Here is a 25,893-nt window from a genome sequence, read left to right on the forward strand (position 1 = left end):
CCATGCCATGATTGATTCTTATACTTAGTTATTTATTTTTACTGTTTATTTATCTTTTTTTAAACGTTTTTTCTTCTCTATTATGTATTGCATTGAATTGCTGTTAAGTTAATAAATTTCCCGACACATGCCAGTGATAATAAACCTGATTCTGATTCTGATCTACTCCACACTCCACCAGTCATGACATCTGATGGGCAGTGTTGTGTTCGTACCACTGTCAAACCTAACTTAAGTATATCTTAATTGCTCCTTATATTTTTCAATTGCTTCAATAATATATTTTATTTTATCTTTCATTTTATCCTTTTGCTGTTTACTGATTAATAACTAAATGCTGTTAAGAAAACAGAAAATTCTGGAAACATTCTGTAATGAGTGTTCCCAACATTTTCTGCAGTTACGAATTGATTTTTAACAATAATGCTGTAATAGTTTAAAGATTGTAATTCTGTATGAACTCTGTTCTAGGATATTTCACTCAGATTTCCACTCTGGCTGATGTGCAAGAAAATGTGATGGAATACCTTCATGTTCTAAGCAGGCCAAAGGTGATCGACCAGGAGCATGATATCGTGTGGACTGAAGCCTATATTGACAGCACTGTAAGTTTTCATTTTATTTCTAAAGAACTGAAAAAAAACTTCTTAAAGAAAGGTGAAGCAAGTATAATTATATGCAACTACTTTTAAAACCAATGATTGTAAAAGGAACATTCTGTCTTCTCCCAATATTCCAAATACCAAATTATGTTCCTGTGTTTTTGATTTTAACACTGAACTTGGATTTTAAATTGTTCCAGTTTATTTATGTTCCTGTTTACCTCAAGTGTAGAAAAGTATAACTAACAAGAGGAAAAGTCAAGTTAAAGGAAAGAAAAGCATTTTTATTTCACACAGTTTTCATAAAGACCAACTGGATCTCCACAAATATGATAATAATAGTTTCGGTGGATGAAATAGGAAACAGATGAAAGCAGTAAAAACTGAAGGAAAGCCTCACAGCTGAAGTTCATTCAGATTTACTGGTAAATTTGATGAGAAAGATATGATGGAATAAGAGAACAAGTGTTGCCATCTGTAGTTAGCAACACTACAAAACTGATTACATTTGGCTATCCATTCCAGTCCAGATGGTTTCATTAATTTTAGCAGTCTCCAGAGGGCTTAATAACAGCATTGGCTGTAAGAAAAGCATACTGTGACAATTCATATCCCGTTGTGCAGATACCAAAGCAGTTATCAGAAATGGCTGTGACACTTTGGTGTACCCTAAGATGCCGTGACAAACAACATCAATAACAGAGAAATTTTTAAGTGTTTTCCCCATCTAGGGATACTTTGATCTTAGGCAGTTTGCTTAACTTGGTTAAACCAATCATTCCTACTGTGGCATACTGCTAACAGCAGATCGCCAGAGTCCTTCATCCTGGGAAAGTCTTTTGAGGTGTTGCCCATCCCCTTAGATACTTCCTCTCCCCGGGATAAGTCCTCCAGAGCTTCTGTTGGTGTTTCTGTGGCACAGGGTTTTTTACAGGATGGAGTTCTAACCTCATGTCCATCCCTCTTTCTTTCACGGCCAGGCTTGGGATGATCCATGGCAGAGTTTTAGGCAGTAGTGTTTAAAAAATAATAGCAATCAGAAAATTGTTTCATAACTTCTGTAAAACACACAAAATGTTGGAGGAACTCAGCAGGCCAGGCAGCATCTATGAATAAAAAATACAGTCAATGTTTTGCGCCAAAGCCTAGGATGTCCTGCCGAAGGGTTTCGACCTGAAATGTCGACTGTTTACTCTTTTGCATAGATGCTGCCCGGCCTGCTGAGTTCCTCCAGCATTTTGTGTGTGTTGCTCAGGTTTCCAGCATCTGCAGGTTTTCTCTTGTTTGTGATTTGATACCTTTTGATCTGAAACAGGTTACAAATTAATTATCATGTTTAAATAAAGTGGTTAATGAAATCCTGAAGAAGCACTGTTTGACGTAATGCCATGATGTTAGATTGAATTTGCCCTTGGGATGTAGTCAGTGCTTACTCCCTTTTATAAACGTATACTGATCTGCATCAGTAGATTGTGCATGTTCTAAAGTGTATTTTCATCACAGGCATTCAAAAGTTCAAAGAAAATTTATTATCGAAATATGTATATATCACTATATACAACCTTGTAGATTCAATAACTTGTGGGCATACTCAATAAACCCATAATAGAAAAACAACTATGATAGAATCAATGAAAGACCACACCAGCTTGGGTGTTCAACCAGTGTGCAAAAGATGACAAACTGCTCAAGTACAAAAAATAAATTATTATTATTATTAATAATAATAAATAAATCTCAAGAATGTGAGTTAAAGAGTCCTTGAATGTTAGTCCATAGGTTGTGGGAACATTTCACAGAAGGGGCAAGTGAAGTTGAGTAAAGTTATCCGGTTTGGTTCAAGAGCCTGATGGTTGAGGGGTAATAACTGTTTCTGAAGCTGGTGGTGTGAGTCCTGAGACTTCTGTACCTTCTTCCCAGAGGCAGAGTGAGAAGAAAGCATTACCTGGGTGGTGGGGGTCCCTGATGATGGATGCTGCTTTCCTGCGGCAACGCTTCGTGTAAATGTGCTCAAAAAAAAATCACGGAATCAGAATCGGAATCAGGTTTATTATCACCGGCATGTGACGTGAAATTTGTTAACTTAGCAACAGCAGTTCAATACATTACATAATCTAGCAGAGAGAGAAAAAAAATTAATAAAAACATAATAATAAATAAACAAGTAAATCAATTACATATATTGAATAGATTTTTAAAATATGCAAAAACAGAAATAGTGTGTATTAATAAAAGTGAGGTAGTGTCCAATGCTTCAATGTCCATTTAGGAACCGGATGGCAGAGGGGAAGAAGCTGTTCCTGAATCGCTGAGTGTGTGTCTTCAGGCTTTTGTATCTCCTACCTGATGGTAACAGTGAGAAAAAGGCATGCCCTGGGTGCTGGAGGTCCTTAATAATGGACGCTGCCTTTCTGAGACACCGCACCCTAAAGATGTCCTGGGTACTTTGTAGGCTAGTGCCCAAGATGGAGCAGATTTACAACCCTCTGCAGCTTCTTTCAGTCCTGTGCAGTAGCCCCTCCCTACCAGACAGTGGTGCAGCCTGTCAGAATGCTCTCCACAGTATAACTATAGAAGTTTTTGAGTGTATTTGTTGACATGCCAAATCTCTTCAAACTCCTAATAAAGTATAGCGGCTGCCTTGCCTTCTTTATGACTACATCAATATGTTGGGCTAGGCAGCATCTATAGGGAGAAGCGCTTGTCGACATCGCTTCTCCCTATAGATGCTGCCTAGCCTGCTGTGTTCTACCAGCATTTTGTGTGTGTTGTTGTTTGAATTTCCAGCATCTGCAGATTTCCTCGTGTTTGCTCAATATATTGGGACCAGATTAGATCCTCAGAGATCATGACACCCAGAACTTGAAGCTGCTCACTCTCTCCACTTCTGATCCCTCTATGAGTATTTGTATATTGTTACGAAAACCCCGTAACCAGGTAACTTACCAGCAAAGATAGATGGATCAGCTGAGTCGGATGCTACTATTTTCAAACGTTTTATTCAATAAAGGGCACAAACGTATGGTTAATACAAACATTCAGATAACATGCGTCAATACTCAATCTAAAACGCAGGTACATTAATAATCACTCAGAAATAAGCTCTTTCGTTGTCTAGGGTATATAATACTGAGTCCAATTGGAAATATAAAGAGTCACTCTGAAGTCTGCAGGCTTTCGGTTTCACGTGTTGGAGAGAGAGAGAGATAAAACGGAAAAACTTGCCGTTTACATCCGTGTAATCAGGGGAGCGATCTTCCCCGTTGTTAGTTAAAAAGCGATCTTCCGTTGGTTCCAGCCACAAACCCCGCATTCGGAATTTAACGCACGTGGCTTATTTCAAAATGGCTTCCCGTTCCCACGGGAAGCGTTATCGTGCTTCTTGGTGTCTCCTTGGTGCGTCTGAGGGTCGTCCTCTTTCAGACCCTTCTTTATACTGCCTCACGGGACCTCAGGTGTCAATCAGGTTGCAGGTGATGCAACCTCTCTCTCTCAACCAGCCCACTTTGCCCGAGGGCTTTACAATGTCCCTGCGAGTTGGCACGTCTGCAGTTCCCAGGTGTCTCCTGAGAACAATGCCACAGTCACCAGCTTTTGTCCCAGTGGAATGTCTTTCCATTTCCTGTGTCCATTCAGCCTGTCTCTCTCTCTCTCTTTTGGGTCATTGACCCCCCCTTTTCTAGGGCTCTTGCAATTCTCACAAAGGAGGGGGCTGGTATCATAACACCTCCCCTCTTAAAAAGGTTTTTACCAGCGGTTAAAACCCAGAGTGGTACAGTCTTACAGAAATTTTGAATCTAATACAGAGTAATACAGTTATACATTCAAGTCAGCATCTAAACAGTTAACAAGTACAGTGCCCCTTTCCTTTAATACCTTAACCTCATGTGCCCTACTAACGCCTGGTAGCATCAAACTTCAGCTCAATAACCACCTTATTTATTTGCTTTCTTCGGCAACATAACTAAGGAGGTGTGATCTTAGCTTACATACATCTACAAAGGTTCATGCAAAAGACAAATTTTTATGCTACTTTCAAACTTAACAGTCAAGCTTCCATGGGTGTTGTCTTTATTATTCACATACTTTGTCAAAATCCCTTAAAACCGGCTTCTGCTATTTTAAAAATCGCGCCCCCATTAACCCTCGCCTCTTTTCTGGCGAGTCCCCCCGTTGGGACTTTGAGTAATTTGGCGTGGTAAACTCCCGCCCGCCTCGTTCATCGGGGCTATTTCTTCAACACCATGCCCCAAACTGTCAAGACCCTTCAGGCTATTTGTTTTTAATTCCAACTCCTCTTTCAGGTAGCATTTCGAATGCAACCTCTTCACACCCCACCCTGGCGTAACAATAGAGTGGGGGGCCCCGCTATTTCCCGACTCACTCTGTGAGCGATCTGCCAGGTTTAAAATTTCTTCCTTCGACTTGGGAACTACAGACTTTCCGTTTCCTTCAGTAACAATCCTCATTCCCCCCTTAAATTCGGCACTAACCTTGGCCCCACTCTCGAACACAAACACCGTGGAACTCACACTTCCCACGGTTACCAAGGTTAACCCTTTTCCTACTGAACCAACCCTATCTGATCCACAAAGACGGCCGCCCCGTCCCCCTGAATCAAACACCTCAGACTTCCCCTGAGCTCTGTTACCAGGTTCAGCACCACGTGCGCCCCCATCTTGGACACACTCAAACGGGACATTGGCCCCTTCCAGGCTTTCAATACCCGTACCTTTTTCAAATTCTAACGTCCCCCGATCCTTCCAGCTACTCTCTAGGCAGCCCCCCGTTGGGGAAGGCGCAACCCTGCAAGCTGAAACAACCTCCTCGGCCATTTCAGCTGACTTCTCTACAGCAAGGATACCCTTCCTCTCTAAGACTGCCCTCATTTCACTCTCGGGACAATCGAGAACACCTTTAGAACTCTGAACTTCTTCAAACAATTCTGCCATACCAGACAGATTAACCATGTCCAACTCTGGACATTTTAACAACTTTATCCGTTTCTCAACTTTAGTTCCTACCTCTAGGACCTTTCTCTTCACTAAGGGCAGGGCTATTTCCTCTCCCTTACCCCCTTTTACTTTACTGCTTTCTGTTTTACCACCCTCGGAACCCTCATGGTACAGGGTCGGTAAAAACATCTTGGCCAGATCACCGCTGGCTTCATTTAAACTGTCCTCTTTCTCAGCCGCTTTTTCCGACAGGCTGCGAGTGACCGCGCATGCGCGATAGCTTTGGGACTCTAGGGGCGGGGCCACCGTACTCGCCGGTCGGCGGGTCGGCATCATGGCTGCCCAAATCCTCCCTCCTGCTAACACACTTTGTAACAACGCGACCCACTGCTCTTGTGGCCACTTCTGGTTCACTGCCACCGTTTCAAAAAACAAGAAATAACTATCAACATCCGTCTCTTCGAACGGAGGTACTACTCTCAGCTCCCGACTAACATTAAACCGCTCTCTCCTTAGCTCCTCCCTCTCTCTTTCTCTCCCCGCTGCCGCTCTCTCGGCTGCTGCTAACTCTCTGATCCGAATTTCATGCTGTCTTTGCCTCTCAGCGTGATCCTGCTCGTTTTCCATCTCTAACCCCTTTGCCAAATTTAACAAGTCTGATTTGGTGCTCATAAATTCACACACGTCCATCTTTGCTGGTTTTTCTGTCTGGCTACCTGCGTACCAGATCCAAATTATTTTTTTTTTTTGACTTACAATCCCAATTGACTGACCTCCCCCTTTTTTTGGTGTCAAATCCCGAGACGAGAACCCCACTTGTTACGAAAACCCCGTAACCAGGTAACTTACCAGCAAAGATAGATGGATCAGCTGAGTCGGATGCTACTATTTTCAAACGTTTTATTCAATAAAGGGCACAAACGTATGGTTAATACAAACATTCAGATAACATGCGTCAATACTCAATCTAAAACGCAGGTACATTAATAATCACTCAGAAATAAGCTCTTTCGTTGTCTAGGGTATATAATACTGAGTCCAATTGGAAATATAAAGAGTCACTCTGAAGTCTGCAGGCTTTCGGTTTCACGTGTTGGAGAGAGAGAGAGATAAAACGGAAAAACTTGCCGTTTACATCCGTGTAATCAGGGGAGCGATCTTCCCCGTTGTTAGTTAAAAAGCGATCTTCCGTTGGTTCCAGCCACAAACCCCGCATTCGGAATTTAACGCACGTGGCTTATTTCAAAATGGCTTCCCGTTCCCACGGGAAGCGTTATCGTGCTTCTTGGTGTCTCCTTGGTGCGTCTGAGGGTCGTCCTCTTTCAGACCCTTCTTTATACTGCCTCACGGGACCTCAGGTGTCAATCAGGTTGCAGGTGATGCAACCTCTCTCTCTCAACCAGCCCACTTTGCCCGAGGGCTTTACAATGTCCCTGCGAGTTGGCACGTCTGCAGTTCCCAGGTGTCTCCTGAGAACAATGCCACAGTCACCAGCTTTTGTCCCAGTGGAATGTCTTTCCATTTCCTGTGTCCATTCAGCCTGTCTCTCTCTCTCTCTTTTGGGTCATTGACCCCCCCTTTTCTAGGGCTCTTGCAATTCTCACAAAGGAGGGGGCTGGTATCATAACAATATGTTCCTTCGTCACAGTGATTATTTACTAATAGTGGATGTGCTTCTAAACATTGCTGGTGCTTCATCAAAGAGGCACTAATGAACTACAAATTGGCTAATGAAAAATGGATTTCTGCATCTGTAAAAGGTCTGTAATAATGACAAAAATAATAATTATACGAGTCCAGCATTAAAGTTTTGTCCAAATTTCACTTAAATCCTTGTGGACTGGGAAGAGCAGAAATTGCTGTTTTTAACTACCAGAAGGAAGTTATACTCCAGCAACTATTCCTGTGTTTCAATATTGTCTGTTTCCAGCACTGCCATCTCATAGGACCATAATTCACCTATAATTGACATTGAACACTTCAGGTTTTACCAGCCAAGTTGGCAACTCCCAGTAACTTCCTTTGTCTTTCAGGCCAGGATTCCAACAAGTGACATGCTGATGTGGCCTGATGGTAAAATCATCTTATCTGTGACCATTTTCAGAGAAATATGCTATTTACTTTGCAGTGTCCCAAGCCCAGAGCTTTCAGAAGACACATACAATAAATAGTGAACAGAATCCAGACCTTAATCTAGTTTCAATTTTGGGAGGATTTAGCAAAAGTGGAGCCCTATACGAAAATCCAGGAATGATTATCAAATCCCATGCAGCTGTTTGAAAATGGACAGTCTTGCATCATGTAATTTCTCCAGCTTGTGCTATCAATGGATAAGATTCCCAACTGGCATCAAGAACCTTGAAAATTGGCTCCTTTACAAGCACATAATTGGAAAGATTAATATATTTATTCCAATCCCAAGGATAAAAAAAACAGTGTATTAGAAATATTCAGCTGATTAGAAGAAAAACATTTAAAGTTTCAGATGAATAACCTTCTATCAGAAGGAAGGTTAATAGCTTGAAGCATTACCTCTGTTTATTTCCACACACATATGACCTGACCTGCTGAAACTTCTTGACATTTTCTATGTTTGTTTCAAGTCCAAAGAAGTTGCACTTGCATTGAAAATGTGTGTGGTGGAATACAACTTTGATGCAAGGCAGCATTAAAATTAATTTTGTCGACCATGAGCTTTTAGTCTGTAAGAAAGTTGTGAAGCTCGAAGTGTAGCTTGAGACCCAAAAGAAATTTGACTATGGCCTCATTTAAGTGATATATAAAGGTGTAAGTGATGACCTATTACAGCCTGCTAGACAGGAAGAGAAAGTGGGACCTCTGCTGTGGCAGACAGAACCTTAGGGACAGAAGAATGCTCTACAGTTTATGTGTTCCGAAGCTCTGACGCGCAGCAGTGAAGTACAAATAATATGCATAGACTGTTCCAGTGTAGAAACCTGAGCTTCCAGTGTGTAGCACTCACTTCAGTGTAAGCCTGGATTTTCATGCAGATTCCTGGAATGGCACCAAAGTGAAAGCTGATACATCAAATAGACCATAGTTTATAAACGCAAGAGATTCTGCTGATGCTGGAGATCCAGAGCAACGCACGCACACATGCACACACGCACGCATGCACGCACGCACGCACACACACACGCACATGCACAAAATGCTGGAGGAACTTGGCAGGTGAGGTAGCATCTGTGGAAATGAATAAACATTCGATGTTCTGGGCCGAGATTCTTCATCAGGACTGGAAAAGAAGGGGGGAAGAAGCCAGTATGGGGAGTGGGGGAAGAATTAGGATAGCTAGCAGGTGATAGATGAAACCAGGTGGGTGGGGGAAGAGGTCAAAATAAGAAGCTGGGAGGTGATAGGTGGAAAAGGGCTGGAGATGAAGGAATCTGATAGGGGAGGAAAGTGGGCCAAGCAACCTTCACCTCCGCCTCCTCTGTCCCCAGGATTAGGCTTTCCTTTCCAGGACATTATAGATGTTCTCCTTCTTAAAAGAGTGGGGTTTCCCTTCCTTTACCACTGCTGCTGCCCTTACCCGCATCTCCTCCATTTCCTGGACATCTGCCTCAGCCCATCTTTCTGCCACCTTAACAGGGATAGAACTCCTCTTGTCCTCACCCACCTCCCCCATTAGCCTCCTTATCCCCCATATTATTCTCTGCAAGTTCTGCCATCTTCAACGTGGCTTTACCACTAAGCACATCTTTACCTCCACCACCCTCCCCCCCCCCCCCGCCCGCTTTCTGCAAGGATCGCTTCCTCCATGATCTCCTGTCCATTCATCGTTGCCCACTAATCTCCCTCCTGGCACTTATCCCTGCAAGTGGAGGAAGTGCCACACCTGCCCACTCACCTCCAGTCAGGGCCCTAGACAGTCATTCCTAGGTGAGGCAACACCTAAATGTCAATCTGTTAGGGTCATCTACTGTATCTAGTGCTCTCGATGTGGCCTCCTCCACATTGGTGAGGCACGACGTAGATTGGATGACAGCTTTGTTGAGCGCCTTTGCTTCACCCACGAAAAGCTAGATCTGCTGGCGACAACCAATTTAAGTCCAATCTCCATTTCTATTCCAACATGTCAGCCTGTGACCTCCTCTGCTGCCATGATGAGGCCACTCTCAGGTTGGGGGAGAAACACCTCATATTCCATCTGTGTAGCCTACATATTCCATCTATGATGCCATGTTCATCTATGGCATGAATATTGATTTCCACAACTTCTAGTAATTTTTCCCCTCCCTTTTCCCTCTTTCCTCTTTTTCAATTACCCACTCTACCCCCTTACTTCTCTTCTCCTCACCTGTCTATTACTTCCCCAGGTGCCCCTCCTCCTTCCCTTTCTCCCATTGTCCACTCTCCTGTCCTATCAGATTCCTTCTTTTCCAGTCCTTTATCTTTCCCACCTATCACCTCCCAGCTTCTTACTTCCTCTCCTCTCCTCCATCCTCTTGGTTTCACCTCTCACTTTCTTGCCTGTACTCTTTCCCCTCCTCCTCACGCTTTTTATTTTGGCTTCTTCCCCCTTCCTTTCCAGTCCTGATGAAGCCCAAAACGTTAACTATTGCCTGACCCGCTGAGTTTCTCCAGCATTTTGTGCGTGTTGTTCCAGATCATAGTTTTGTTTTCTTCTCCATGCAAAATAGCCCTGAAATTCGTGGCACAGATCAGATACTGGCCAGACGATCAGTTCCAGTGTTGTTGCTAAATGGTACCATGACACATGAAAAGGAACACTCTTTCTTTTCTTCAGCATTTCACAAAGTAGATACGATCTTATAAGCCCGTTGGAGAATATACTGCGCAGCATTTTGTTCAAAAGATAGAGCCTTCCATTGTGTGGCATTCCTTCAGTATGACAGGGCAGTGGCAGCCTGGATTTTAGAGTGAGCATCAGGTCAGAGCTGACGTCTTAAACAGACGGTAGTTTTCTTCTTTATGCATGCTATTGCCCAATAAAAATTAAAATAAAAGGTCTCCTTTAAGCTTTCACTAGGGAATGGATTTCCTTCATTGACTTATTGCCTGATGCAATAATTTTCATTTAGATTTTGTAATCAAGAGTCCTTTATCTTTTCTAGACTATTCTCAGAAAGAAAGCCTCGAAAAATGCATTGTGCTCTCATTGAGATTCCTTTTTGAAATGTAGGCATACATGCATTCTTTTGGTCCTTACCCTTCATTGTGGGCAACAGACCCCATCTGGTAAAACTCCCCACTCTCAGCCAACACAGCAGGTCTTTAGAATGGTTGGCAGCAATCCATGAAATAGATGCTGGGATAGACTGGGATAAAATGTAATTTTATACCACACATTCTAACAAATAAACATAAGATTGTAATAAAAGTGGCTAACAAAAATAGTCATGAATAAATTACATTTGTTTTTCAGTAGGAGAAAAGAATTTCAGTTACGAGGTTAGACGAGATACTTGGGTAGAAGAGGTTGAGAGAAGACGTGATAGGGATGTGCAGGATTATGGGAGCGAAACTGTTCGTACCAGCACATAGATTATAGTGTAAGCATATTATAGGGGAAAAGATCAGGAAATGTGAAGTAATAGGTTTTTGTGCAGAAACCGTTTAAGATCCAGAGCTCATATAGTACTGCAGCAAAGTCAATCAGGATTTTCAAAGAGGAACTGGATGAATATTTCAAAAATAATTTAAAGGGATACTGGGAAGTTAGTGGGGAGACTGGGTTGTGTATTGTTCTACAAACCTTCAGCACAGTGCCAGATGGCTTCTTCCAGAGGCCTGATGATTTTATAATTCATTTTTAAAATGCAATAATCCTTAAATCCTCAAGTGGAAATTGTTTCGTTCACTACAATATTTTAAAGATGTAATTATTTAAAGTAAAGCAGCTCCAGAGAAATATATTTCAGAAGGATATACTGAATATGTATTCTCTAATCATTTAGTCATCTAATTACAGCTTATGATTGCTCAATAAACAGTGAGGCAATAATTTTCTGTAGCAGCACTGCTGATCCATTAAAAGATTATGTCTAGTCATTAAGTGGACAAGACATTGCCATTAATTGTCTTCTTTCTTTTTCCCTATGCATCAGCTCCCACAGGCTAAGCAGGTAATGTGTTGATTCATTTCCTTTTAATCTCACAAGAGCCACAGCCAAATCAATACCATTTAATTGTATCGGGGTAACAAGTTAGTTTAGAAACATAGAAACATAGAAAATAGGTGCAGGAGTAGGCCATTCGGCCCTTCGAGCCTGCACCGCCATTCAGTATGATCATGGCTGATCATCCAACTCAGAACCCTGTACCTGCTTTCTCTCCATACCCCCTGATCCCTTTAGCCACAGGAGCCATATCTAACTTCCTCTTAAATATAGCCAATGAACCGGCCTCAACTGTTTCCTGTGGCAGAGAATTCCACAGATTCACCACCCTCTGTGTGAAGAAGTTTTTCCTCATCTTGGTCCTAAAAGGCTTCCCCTTTATCCTTAAACTGTGACCCCTCGTTCTGGACTTCCCCAACATCGGGAACAATCTTCCTGCATCTAGCCTGTCCAATCCCTTTAGAATTTTATACGTTTCAATAAGATCCCCCCTCAATCTTCTAAATTCCAAAAGTTTGTATTCTAAAAAAATTCTAAAAGTTTGTTCAATTATATTGTCCAAGCATGTGTTTATATGAATAGAAATGAAACTTAATGTATACATTAACAAGTTTGGGAAAACATTGTTAAGTTTACTTTAAGGTGCCAAAATTCATGTCTTAAATGGGTTGGTACAGACTAGATGAACCAAATGGCCTGTTTCTGTGCTGTAAGTTTCTCTGACTCTGTGACTCCAAAATAACCTGTGAAATTATCTTCAAAGCTTCACAGAATATCAAAGTGCAAAAAAATTAAAACAAGAGTCACTTAACCCTTACATACTGTTTGAGTCAAATTTGATCCAATTTGACATTTGACGGCAGTAAAAACACCATAAATGCCATTTTTTAAGCTGAAATTTGATGACTTTTCCTAAAGTGACCCAAAATGTGTAAATTTTTGTACATTGAGGCTATTCCGGGTCAAATTTGACCCGTATCTATTGAAATAGATTTTAGATCTCTGAAACATTAATTAAGGATTAATCACCCATTTATTAATGTCAGATAGGCTATTTATACATTCTAAATAGATTGGTGGTTCAAAATTTAGTATAGACACTTGTTATGAGGGGATTCTTGGGCTGGGTCAAAATTGACCTGGACCATACTGTGAAAGTATAGAATATGAACAGTATGTAAGGGTTAACAAACAAAAGCTTGATTGTGTATTTTCTAAAAGTGAATCCTGTAAATGATCAGGAACTATAAAGGTAATCTTTCTGTTAGCTGCCACTAAATTTTATATCAGGGTTAAAACTGAAGTAGCTAGGTATTGTATTAAGATGGGAAACCTTTTTCCATGATGCGGGTGTCCATTTTCTTCAATAACTTACGGTGCAGTCTCAGATGAATGATTTTTCTTGTGCACACTGTTAAAATATTAAGAATCATAAAAGTAGTTTTGAAGGAGGTTCAGGTATATTTGCTTTAAATACGACCATCAATTTTCCAGGCTGGTAAACCAGCTTTACATGGCAGGCTCATACTCATGGAGTTGCACATCCATCTTCATTTATGCGTCATAAACTTTTGTCTCCAGGGAGGATGGTTAAATTTCAAGAACATTGTTTATGTCTTGTTTTGAAGGTCACCAAGTCACCAGTATAATATAAACTTGCAGTATAATATTCAGATAGTAATTTGAATACAGTAAATCTATCTTGGATTTCAAGACAGGAATAATAGTCATTTAATTCAGAAATAAATAAATACTTTGGCCATTTATTCATCATGGTGTGCAATCTATTGATACTGTACTTCATACAATTATTGGCCAGGAATGTGGTCACATAGCACCTGGCTTTCATACGTTTACGGTCTACTGAGTTGGGCAAGAGACCTGCATACAATTCTACATACCACCATACTGAGTAATATAAAGATGCACAGATTAGGGATGTTTAAAGCCAAAGACAATTGAAGCTAAGAGGATTGTCAAAAAGTAAAAGTGATAAAATGTCTTTGACCTGTAATGTTGGCTTTATATCTTTCTCCAAAGGTACTGACTGACCTGCTGAGAATTTTCACCATTTTACCATTTTGATATAAAAATGCCTAAGATCCCTGCACATCCCACAATGGGCATGGATGGGTTTCTCGGCCAATACGACAGGGAGAGTATGAGGAATTTAACAACTTAAAAAAGATCCAAATGCTTATTTAGGATGAGCTACTTCAGATGATATCATTGCTGTTGATATTAGCCGAAGCTTTGGAAGTAATAAATGCTATTTTCTTTACAAGTCTTTGGAAGCCAAATTCAACATTGTCAAAACCAGGCCATGTAAAATTCTTGTTTCCTGCTCATTTATGCTTGTAGTTACAACCAAGAGTAATCATGCCATTTGCTCTGTGAAAGCAGCGGGGCTGTGCAATATTGTGAGAGGTAGGCACCAGTTTAACTGCTGTACATTGCTTAATGCCAGCCTCTGTATCTTAAAGGAGAAGAGCAGTTTTGTCTGCAACAGTGCACTGGCAGCACATTTTCTTGATGCTGCACGGGAGTCTTTGATGGAGAGGCTCGAACGGGGGCAAGAAAACACTTGGATTCATACTCAGAAAGTTGTGGTAGTCAGTGCTACAAGTCAGGGCCTATGGGTCTGGGGACATGACTGAAAGACTTCACTGCTAATGCGTGCTTAGGCAAATTCAGCGAATGCACTTTCAACTGCTTCTGCACCACCAAGCATACATGCTGCTGAATAACTAAACCCCAGCTCATTCTTACCAAGTATCTCAACAAATCAGACTCAAACCTAGCATTGGCTTGTTTGCCTATACCTTCAGACACTTCATACAATGGCAAGCTTTGCATGTCAGCTTGCCCCCACTGTCATTATTCAATTAGCAGAACCACGTCCCCCAAATGTACTTGCTCACGTACTCACCTCTTTCTTGGTTACAAGATGCAATTGAATCATATATAGTGGTAATTAACTAAGAGAATATACTGTAAGAGAGATGCGCTTTTGTATCTTGATCCTTAGAGGGAATGCATATTTCTGGAGGCTGAGACCATCAAAAATAAAAGTATTCTAATTTCTAATTGTCCTTTACATTTCACACCTCCTTCCACATGCTCCAGAGTAAGGCAGGCCAAAAAAGCAAGTAAACAACGATAAAGACATAGTGGATAATTTAGAGGATATCAGAGAGGTGAGGTCTTCTTAAAAGGAACAATTACAAAAATATCTCGCAGCAAGGAATTCTACATCAGCAAAAGGTTTCGGTGTGGATTTAAGGTCCTCTGGAAGATCTGTGTGAAGTGGATGTGTGTCCCAAACCACATCAGGAAACTGACCCCAGACCAGAATTAAAATACCATGCTATCTGTGAAGGCAGACAAGCTTAAATTCACCCCCATCGTGCGCTCACCCATCACCCCACTTAATATGAAATAAAAAGGGTTACCAGTAATTTGATCAACATATCAGTTGGGGAAAAAAGGAATAGAGAGAACAGATGATTAAGGAAATGGGGGAGGGATGTTGAACAAGTAAACTTTTAATTTATTGTACTTTTGTGTCGTTTAGCTGCAGTCTTGTATAAATGGTAATATGACTACTCCTGATTTTTATATGTTATTAGTGTTGTTCCAGCATCAAGCAAAATTGGCCAATGCAGGAAGACGGAAGTTTCCCTGAACCTACTAGCAGTGTAAGGGCTTAAGAAAAATAGTTGTATTAGATAAATTAGTTAATAGGTCATGATTTTATCTATATTTTCTCACAACCTTAAGTTACCATGGCTTTTTATCAACTAAACATCAGTTAATGTACAAGTTTCCCATTGCTCTAAATTAGGATGTGGTACCTCCGATTTCAATGTTCATGATATTTCTCTGTTTCTTGGGAAGATTAATTGCATATCTATGTTGAGAATAAATTTTTAACTGAAGTATAAGAATATTTAAAGGAAGTGCAGTGTTATTCTATTTTTATGCATTATGGGACTTCCTGCACAAAAATTTAGTCTCTTCTGAATTCATTCCTTGATGGTTTAAGTATAAAGGCAGCATAAAGGCAAAATAGTTTTTTGTTGTGATGTCAAGCTTTTGTGGAGATGGAAGATCCATGAGCAACTTGAGGAAAGGCTGTCCCATCATGCCTTTCTCCTGTCATCCACCTGTTGTTGAATAGCCTGTAATCTATGGTGGTATCTTTGATCTGAGGTAACAATTATTACCCAGATTATATTCAATTAAATTAAAATAATTAAATCAAATTAGCAACATTTGTGCCTTTTTTCAAGGGTTCGAAAGCCATTAATCCTAGCACTCATGATAGAAGAAAGTCTTCTGCTGATGACTCACTGCCTTGCAGTTTTCCTTTATATAGCAAAGACGGTACATTTTACCCAATCAGTAAATCCTTCTCCAGAGGACTGCACTGATACTAAAAATGTATTGTGGAATATTCTGAAAATGCGATACGGTGGCCTCAAGTGAGAGTAAAAAAAAGCCTCATGTATCAGCATTATTTGCCTCTGAAACCAGGCTCAATAAGATGTCTGCCCTTTGTATTCATGTTCAGTAAATGGTGTGGGATTGTAGTAGGGCCAAATCAACCTTTGGCTAAAAATGCAATTGCATATTGCTTTCATAATATGTGTAATGAAAAATAATTATTTTTCCTGTAAAAGATGATAATAGCTAATTCCATGTTACTTCATGTCATTGGATATTTGACCAGCCAATTCTTCTTGTGTCAATGTTGCTACTATGACACATTTACCATATCAATAGCATTTAGGTTGGTTTCATTTCTGACGCATCATCCTTTCTGGAGCTTTACGGGGAACTTCAAGGACATTTATATTGGAGGTGAATCTTGTTAGGCAGTCTGGGGACAATTTGATCTTCCCTGTGCTGATCAGCTGGCTAGAGCGTTCATTGAGATTTTTAACTTCTCACTTTGGCAATCTGAGATACCCACCTGCTTTAAGTCGGCTTCAATTATACCCAATAATGCCCAATAAGAACATGGGTGACATGCCTCAAAGACTATCATCCAGTAGCACTTACATCCACAGTGATGAAGTTCTTTGAGAAGTTGGTGATGAAACATCAACTCCTGCTTGAGAAGCAAATTAGGTCCACTCCATTTACCTATTGGAGCAACAGTTCCTCAGCCAATGCCATCTCATTGGCTCTTCACTCAGCCCTGGAACATCTGGACAGCAAAGGTGCAGACATTAGGATGCTCTTTATTGACTACAGGTCAGTATTCAACACCATCATCCCCGAAAAACGAATCCATAAGCTCCAAGATTTTGCCCTTGATAAGTCCTTATGCAATTGGATTCTCAATTTCCTCACTTGCAGACCCCAGTCAGTTTGGATTGACAACAACATCTCCTCCACAATCTTCATCAGCACAGGTGCACCACAAGACTCTGCTTAGCCCCCTGCTCTGTTCACTTTACACTTATGACTGTATGGCTAAACACAGCTCCAATGTCATATTCAAGTTTGCTGACAACGCCACAATTCATAGGCCAAATCAAAGATGGTGATGATTCAGCATATAGGAGGGAGATGAAAATCTGGCTGAGTGGTGCCATAACAATAACCTCTCACTCCATGTCAGCAAGACCATTGAGCTGATTTTTGACTTTAGGAAGAGGAAATCAGAGGTCCGTGAGCCAGTCATCATCGGAGGATAAGAGGTGGAAAGGGTCAGCAATTTTAAATTCCTCAGTGTTAATATTTCAGAGGAATTCTCCCTGGGCCCAGCACTTAAAGGCAATTACAGAGAAAACACAGCAGGGTCTCTAATCCTTAGGAGTTTGCGAAGATTCGGCATGACATCCAAAATTATGTCAATCTTCAATAGATGTGTGATGGAGAGTATATTGACCGGCTGCATCAGAGCCTTGTAGGGAAACACCAATGCTCTTGAACAGAAGGCCCTTCAAAAAGTGGTGGTTACAGCCCAGTCCATCTTAGATAAAGCCTTCCCCACTGTTGAGCACATCTACATGAAACAATCACAGGAAATCACAGTATCCATCATCAGGAACCCCCACCACCTAGGACATGCTCTCTTCTCACTGCTGCCATCAGAAAGAAGGTACAGGAGCCTCAGGACTCACCCCACAATGTTCAGGAACAGTTACTACCCATCAACCATCAGGCTCTTGAACGAAAGGTAATAACTTCACTTGTCCCATCATTGAAATGTTCACACAACCAATGGACTCACTTTCAGGGACTCTTCATCTCATCTTCTTGATATTTATTGCTTATTTATTTATTAGTATTATTTCTTTCTTTTTGTATTTGCACAGTTTGTTGTCTTTTGGTCTCTGGTTAAATGCCCAAGTTGTTGCAGTCTTCCATTGATTCTGTTATGGTAGTTATTTTATTATGGATTTATTGAGTATTCCCACAAGAAAATTAATCTCAGGGTTGTAGATGGTGACATATATGTACTTTAATAATAAAGTTATTTTGAACATTGAGCATTTAAGTCCCTTCCCCACCAAATCACTAACTGAACGTCACTCTGTTTATCAATTTTATTTGTGTTTGTTTAATTCTTAATATTGTCTTTTTGTAATTAAAAATCAGTTTATATTGTAGAATCCCATTAATGTTTTGTGGATTTATTATTATGCATAGCTTTTCTTTTGTATTGGCATGGCTAAAACAAATATGCCACGTCCAATTCAGCTTGTTCCCTTATACAGTTTTAAAAATTCATATGCATAGTCTTCACATCCAGCCCATTTTCTTTTTACAGTATGATAATGGTATCAACACTGTCAGAATATCCTGTTTCCCTAGGCAACAATCCCATTCTGAAGCTTTAACATTTATGGGGATGATTCCCTCAGTATGAGTGACATGATAGATTTATCAGGAAGATTTTCAAGTTGAATTGTAAATGTCTACTATAAGATCATATTTATGAACTGACGGCAAAAGGCAATTAGAGGAAATTGTCCTGCTACGAGTTTTGATGATCAAATTCAAAGTAAAATTTATTATCAGAGTACATACATGTCACCCCACAGAGCCCTGAGATTCTTTTTCCTGTAGGCATACTCAGCAAATCTGTAAAACAGAACCTGTAAACAGGATCAATGAACAATAAACTCTGCAAATGCAAATGTAAGTAAATAGCAATAAATAATGAGAACATGAAACATAAAGATAAGGTGTCCTTAAAATTAGATCATTGGTTGTGGGAACACCAGAAATAGAATGAGTGTAGTTATCCTCTTTTGCTCAATAGCCTGATGGATGAGGGGTAGTAACTGTTCCTGAACCTGAAGGTGTGAGTCCTCAGGTACCTGTATCTTCTACCTGATGGCAGCAGCGAGAAAAGAGCATGGCCTGAGTGGTGAGGAACTTTGATGATGGATGCTACTTTTCAATGACAATATTTTATGTAGATGTGCTCAATGGTTGGGAGGTATTACTCATGATGAGTTAGGCTGAATTCAATATCGTTTGTAGGATTTTCTGCTCAAAGGCACTGGTATTCCCATACCAGGTCAGAATGCAGCCAGTCTCATGGACCTCTGGTTTCCTTCTCCTTAAGTCTATAATCGGTTCCTTGGCTTTGCTGACATTGAATGAGAGGATGTTGTTGTGACACCACTCAGCCCAATTTTCAATCTCCTCCAGTGTGCTGATTGATCACCACCTTTGATGCAGCCCACAACGGTGTGGCATACAACAATGTTGCACAGCAGCCGAAGGAAACCTTACAGGACTTGGATACTTCTGTAATTCTATAACGTAATTTCTAGCAACAGGGAGTTCGGAGCACTAAGCCGGAACTCTCTGATAGTCATAACTGACCAAATAAATGGAATTTTACTGACAAGTGCTGCTGTTTTGCGGCTGTTGTAAAGTTGTGGTGCCAACAGCTACATTCCTGCTGACGAGGTGATGTAATGTACAGCATGGTGCCCACTTTCTTGACTTGTTATTCCTCTTTCAATGTTATGTTCAGAGATAGGTAAATGGTAGGGCATTGAGGAATGCAGTAGAACAGAGTGATTTAGGAATAATGGTGCATAGTTCCCTGAGGGTAGAATCTCATGTGGACAGGGTGGTGAAGAAAGCTTTTGGTATGCTGGCTTTATAAATCAGAGCATTGAGTATAGGAGTTGGGATGTAATGTTAAAATTGTACAAGGCATTGTTGAGGCCAAATTTGGAGTATTGTGTACAGCTCTGGTCACCGAATTATAGGAAAGATGTCAACAAAATAGAGAGAGTACAGAGGAGATTTACTAGAATGTTACCTGTGTTTCAGCACCTGAGTTACAGAGAAACATTGAACAAGTTAGGTCTTTATTCCTTGGAGCGTAGAAGTTTGAGTGGGGACTTGATAGAGGTATTTAAAATTATGAGGGGGATAGATAGAGTTGACGTGGATAGGCTTTTTCCATTGAGAGTAAGGGAGATTCAAACAAGAGGACATGAGTTGAGAGTTAAGGGGCAAAAGTTTAGGGGTAACATGAAGGGGAACTTCTTTACTCAGAGATTGGTAGCTATGTGGAACGAGCTTCCAGTAGAAGTGGTAGAGGCAGGTTCGGTATTGTCATTTAAAGTAAAATTGGATAGGTATATGGACAGGAAAGGAATGGATGGATATGGGCTGAGTACAGGTAGGTGGGACGAGGTGAGAGTAAGCGTTTGGCACGGACTAGAAGGGCCAAGATGGCCTGTTTCCGTGCTGTAATTGTTATATGGTTATATGAACTGACCTTGAGGAACTGAGATTTTGTCTGTAGACTGGGCTGTTCCTGCTTTTCACACTGACGCAAGCCAATTCAAACACTTCGAGGTGGTTTACACCCAGAAACATGCACTAAAATACAACCCACACGATCTCTAATAGGTCCACACTCATTCTAACACAGCCAGATATCTGCCACACCTGACCCAATTGCCTTGTACTGTATGTAGAAGAGAAGGGCAGTGTGCAGAGAGAGCCACCTCCATTATTTACAAAATATGGTGTAGGAATCTTGGTGCAGGCAATAAGTCCAGGAAGCTTACCCTGTCTGCCTTAGGATTGGGCAAGCTAACCTGAAAAATGGACTGTATCTCTCTACCCCTCTCTCCCTCTCTCCCTCTCTCCAGTGGTGCTGCCCATTCATCCACGTATTCTATTTTTAATTGTTGGATTTGCAGCACCTGCGGGATTTTGCTCTGCTTTTGGAAGAGCCTTGCAGGAGGTGGCTGCATCACTGTAGATTCGGAAAATCATTGAAATAGGGAGTAATGCTGGACGAAAATCAGGGTGGGCTCTGGAGCAACCAGGAGGCACAACTATTACTCCACACGTGCCATCTCCTTGTTCTCACTCCATCCAGTGGCCTACAGTCCTGCCCACGCCAGGCATTGGGAATCTGGTAGAGTGGAGGTGGGGTTCCATACTGTCTGTGCTGTTCCATACTGACTGAGGAGAACCCTACCATTGAGATTGACAAGGCTGATCTAGCTGCACTGCAAAGTAGTTTTCAGGCTGTCAAACACAACTGAGTGCAAGAGTTAACAAGCAGCTTGAAGGAGTCCACCTCCCTGCTCTCAAGGAACCAGGAAACTATGACCTCATCTCTGAGGCCTTGCCTTGCACTAAGTGAGGATCCTGTCAAAGATAATATGCTGGTTTAGGTGATGACTGCTGTGGTGATAGAGATTGAGGCCACACAAAGTCTTTCTGGCTGTAGTGGTGTCACACACCGCCCCAGTTAAAGGTCTGGTCCCTGCCATAGGAAAGCAGCTCGAATCTCCAAAAGAACAACATAATGTCACCAGGGAACAGCCTGGTTTCCTCATAGAAGAGAGAGGTGCCACTCCAGAGCAAAGCCTTGTGCTCATTGAGCACAGCAATGGTATGTGTGGATTGCTTCTCGCAGTAGACAGGTGAAAGCACTCCATCAACAGATAATGGGCTAGAAGGCGCAAAGGATGCTGTGCATGAGCAGATAGTGCTCCTGGGTGAGGCAGAGAGTAACCACATGTGAGCAGAATGCTGCTGTTGAGGAGCTGGACTCCAGCATGTGGCGTTTGGTCTCTTTGCTGCAGAAGCAGAACCATCCACTCCACTGCTACCTCACACACTCCTTCAGATCGGGCAGACAGTTGACTCAGGTGAATCAGGGCCTTTCTCTGTTCATTCACGTGAAGTGGATGTGATTGGCAATGCCATCATTTATTGTTCCTTATTCATTTGCCCCTGATCTGGCTGGCAGTTAGGAGTCCACCACATGAAAGACAATATGAGGTGAGGATAGCAATTTTTTTTTTTCAAAAGGCATTAGCGAGCTTGTTGGACTTTTACAGCAACCAGTGATTTCATGGTTACTATTGTTGAAACGTGCATTTTGTTTCCAAGCTCAAGATTGAAATTCAGAATTCAGCAGGTGCTCTGGTGGGAATCAAGCTCAGATCTTTGGACTAATGATCCAGAATCCATGGCAGTAGGACATTACAACACAGACATTTTATTTTTGTGAAGGATATTGAAATTAAGTTTATCTGGCATTGTTACCAGCATTCTCAAAACTGTTGAATTATAGTGCAAATAGTCTATTTAATATTGCAGAGATAGATCACATTGATGTGGCAACTGCTGTCTTCACTGCGTATATCTTTCTGGAAAGGTTGCTAATCACATGACTGTCATGTGATCATGCCCAAGCTGAGATTTGAGGCTGGAGCATTGAGTTATTGTTTTCTCCTTGCAAGTAGGAGCTTCATGGCAGCAGACCATGCAGTTATGACATATTTAGACTTAACACCATGACCAGTTGCATCTGACCCACAGTGGGAGAGGGGTGGTGATTATTGCCCAGCAGTTCTTATCCCTCAGTTTGTTTGTTTTTCTTCAGCCACCACTGTGAGAGGACGTCCTCCATGAGGAACAGAAATGTGAACTGTTTCACAGGATGGCATGAAGTATGTGTTCCTTGTTGCCCTTGGAGACCTGCTTTATGCAGGTGACTGAAAGTGACAGGGGTAAATAAGAATATGTTGGTGGGAAATGATGTAGAAAAATTAAGTCCAAATACTTTCCCTGCTGTTGCGTTAGTTCTTTTTCATTGTGCATCTTATAATGGTCAACTGTCATTGCATAATGGGAATTCCAACTGGTGTACAACTCAGGGTTCCTCACTTATAAACAAATGTAAACTGTATTGATGTATCTTTGATATTGAATGCAGCTTTGATTATTCCCCGCAACAGTGGCTACAATATTGATTAGCTGTGATTGATGATGAGCAACGGTCCAAAGGGTTCACGGTCTCAGCCAATGTTAGACCCACAGAGTGGAACTGAGCTGAGCTCAGCATTGTGGTTTAAGCAATGGGCCGCTCTTCAGAAAAGGCAGAGGATTAGTACCAAGCTTTTACTAATGAGAGGTTCAAGGAATCATCAACTGAAATGTTACATTCAGGGTGGGGGTGGGGGAAACAGCAGACTGAAGGGAATCTGTACATCATCTGGGCTTTCTTGGCTGTTTATTGGTAAACTTTGTTGATGTTGATGATTGTAGGGTCAGAGAATATTTATTTTATTGTTCTGTCATTTTTTTAATCTTTGGCATAATTTCTCTGGTCTCATTTTGTAAGAGACCCTCATTAATCTTTTCAGTTTAGAAGCTTTTGAAGTCCAGTTAATACAGTTTCTTGTTGTATTATCCCCAATTTCTACTTCCCCTTTTCTTATCAATACCTAAATCTGACTTTTCCGAATTCTGAAATGTTCCTATTTACTGCTCTTCATTCCAACATCTTAAGTATTTTCCTTTGAAAGTTTTCTTTATCTTATTAATCATTACTAATCACAACTTGTTCGGTTAAAGTTTTAAGCACTAAATGGATATGTATTTATTGTAACGAGTATTAATTCAGTATTAGTCATTACTGTTTAATTAGTTTCTCAATCTATTATAGCTAACTCAACCTCATATCTTTGAAATTTGTTTGGCCAGGATTTAAGTGCTTGGATTCAAATCAAACTAAATTATTTTAATCATTACATGCCATTCTTTGATATTATGATTACAATTCTCTAGAGGTATCTTCACCACCAGCTTTTTAATTAACCCTTTCTTAAGTCACAATGTTCATATACAATAGGCTGTACCCTTGCTGATTCCTTAACATAGTAATCTAGAAATTATCCTCCTTACTACTCCTACAAAGATGGTTCTTTAAACATTAAGCTGAACCTTTCCCCCTGCCTCCACAAGATTTCTTACTTACCAAAGGCTATGTGCACTAATGTACATTTGCTGGGCACCTCATAATGTTTTTGTGCTGCCAACCCATACAATTTTATCCCTCTGCTGAGGCATGCTACCATGCAGCACATTGGCTCGACACTTGCAATCTCACAAATTAACATTCTGCAAAAGTAGCATCCTGCACTGGACATCAGTTAATCTTGCCTGGCAACCAATGTATCATTTCATTCAAATTTAGCCCCCATGTTTCTTTAGTTATAAAAATTCCTGCTTCTTTTGACAAACCTATTCAATGTTAAAGATGTGCAATTATAACAGCACTAAAACCAGTAAGAGTTAAGAATTAGGATAATAGAGAAAAGTTAACTCCATGGTTGATTAAACCTGTGCATCGCAGCTGGAAATTAACTAGAAACTCGGAATGAATGGTCTCTCTTCAGTGGTGAAAAATCAAAAATAATGTTGAAAGCCTCTGCTTTGACAATTTGACTGGTTTATGTTACTGGTCATTATAATAGACAGAGTGGCTCAAATCATCAACAGTATAATCATATTTTTCTTTCTGCTGCTCAGCTGACGACGGATTCAGATCGCGTTCTAATGACGACGATTGCAATGCCAGTATTTAGCAAGAAAAATGAAACAGTGAGTATACATTCAATTCATCGCATGCAGGCATTGACCTTATTTGTAATCTACAGAAAGTGCAAAGAATTTGAGCTCAGTGGTAGAGTTTTTTTTTGAGGAAAAGAAGATATAATGTCTGAAGCACGGTTTTAATTCTGGGATGGTATTGATAAAAAGCTCAGCATAGTATCATGTGCATCATGAAATCAACCAGCAAAGACAATTCAGGAAGCTTAGAAGCATACCTCCTTGGGCTATCCAGTGCCTTGGGGAAGAGAGAGGGATAAATGGGAGTGAGGCAGTTATTAGAGAGTAAACTGAAAGCTGAAAAATAACACAAAAAGTGTAAGTTATTATTAATAGTCAACCAATGGAGTTCTTTTTATGGGAGATAATTATTTTGATATTTTTATTGCCTTGGCAGCGTACTCAAGGTATTCTTCTGGGTGTGGTGGGAACGGATGTTCCAGTAAAAGAGCTTTTGAAGGTTATTCCAAAGTATAAGGTAAGTCTATCTATGAAACCTTTGTGTTTATGGTCATTTGTAATACTCCCCTGGACTTTCTGAGATTCATCCATGAAAACTACAGTTGATAGTTAGTAGAAACCTCAGTGAAATTTGAGCCAATTTCATTTCGAAGTCTTCTGATCCTATTTTTTTGGATGCACCAATTTTATTGGTAGGAAGCAAAGTGTAAAGGTGGACAGGATTGTAAGTCACAGGAAGCCTGTTTGCAATGAGATTCTTCAAGGCAGTGGCAGGGTTCTGGTCTTCCATAGTTTATATAGGAGCCTTAACTAAAGAGTTTGGAGATACTGTAAGAACTGGTGGTATGGTTGATAGCCAGAAGGAAAACTGCATCCTGATGCAAAATGTCAACACAGGATGAAGGTGGCAGGAAAACAGTAAATAGTATTCAGTCCAAAGAACGATGAACAAATAGTCAATGAATGGCGAAGCCGAGAATACTTAAGGGATGGAAGGACATGTTTATAGATCACTCAAATTATTTGCAGTGATTAATAAACTGCATTAATAAGTGGTTAAATCACAAACAAGAGAAAATCTGCATGTGCTGGAAATCTGAGCAACACACACAGAATGCTGGCAGAACATTTTGGGCCTGAAACGTCGACTGTACTTTTTTCCGTAGACGCTGCCTGGCCTGCTGAGTTCCTCCAGCATTTTGTGTGTTAAAAGTGGTTAATAAGATTAATAAAGAGGATAATATACTGGACCAGAATACCTGGTCTCAGATCAGCCTCTACAGCCACTGAGAACCCACCAATAGACAACCCCTTTAGAGAACATCATACTTGGCTTGAGCGATGACACTACCAATAGGCCCC

The 25,893-nt window shown here is 40.8% G+C and overlaps 1 protein-coding gene across 5 annotated transcripts in view; it reads left to right on the top strand.

Moving 5' to 3' along the window:
• cacna2d3a (calcium channel, voltage-dependent, alpha 2/delta subunit 3a) overlaps nucleotides 1-25,893 on the top strand; it is a 782,368-nt gene that overhangs the window by 515,537 nt on the left and 240,938 nt on the right. For 3 of the 5 annotated variants that reach the window (XM_073072214.1, XM_073072211.1, XM_073072215.1), the window contains exons 13-17: nucleotides 472-605; nucleotides 11,650-11,667; nucleotides 15,291-15,359; nucleotides 24,490-24,561; nucleotides 24,968-25,048. In XM_073072214.1, coding sequence (XP_072928315.1) covers nucleotides 472-605; nucleotides 11,650-11,667; nucleotides 15,291-15,359; nucleotides 24,490-24,561; nucleotides 24,968-25,048 — 374 coding nt within the window. The remainder of the gene's footprint in view (nucleotides 1-471; nucleotides 606-11,649; nucleotides 11,668-15,290; nucleotides 15,360-24,489; nucleotides 24,562-24,967; nucleotides 25,049-25,893) is intronic. The other 2 variants (XM_073072212.1, XM_073072213.1) reach the window with 2 other exon arrangements.

The sequence above is a fragment of the Hemitrygon akajei genome, chromosome 19 (genome assembly GCF_048418815.1).
Source record: "Hemitrygon akajei chromosome 19, sHemAka1.3, whole genome shotgun sequence".
In the NCBI taxonomy this organism is placed as follows: domain Eukaryota; kingdom Metazoa; phylum Chordata; class Chondrichthyes; order Myliobatiformes; family Dasyatidae; genus Hemitrygon; species Hemitrygon akajei.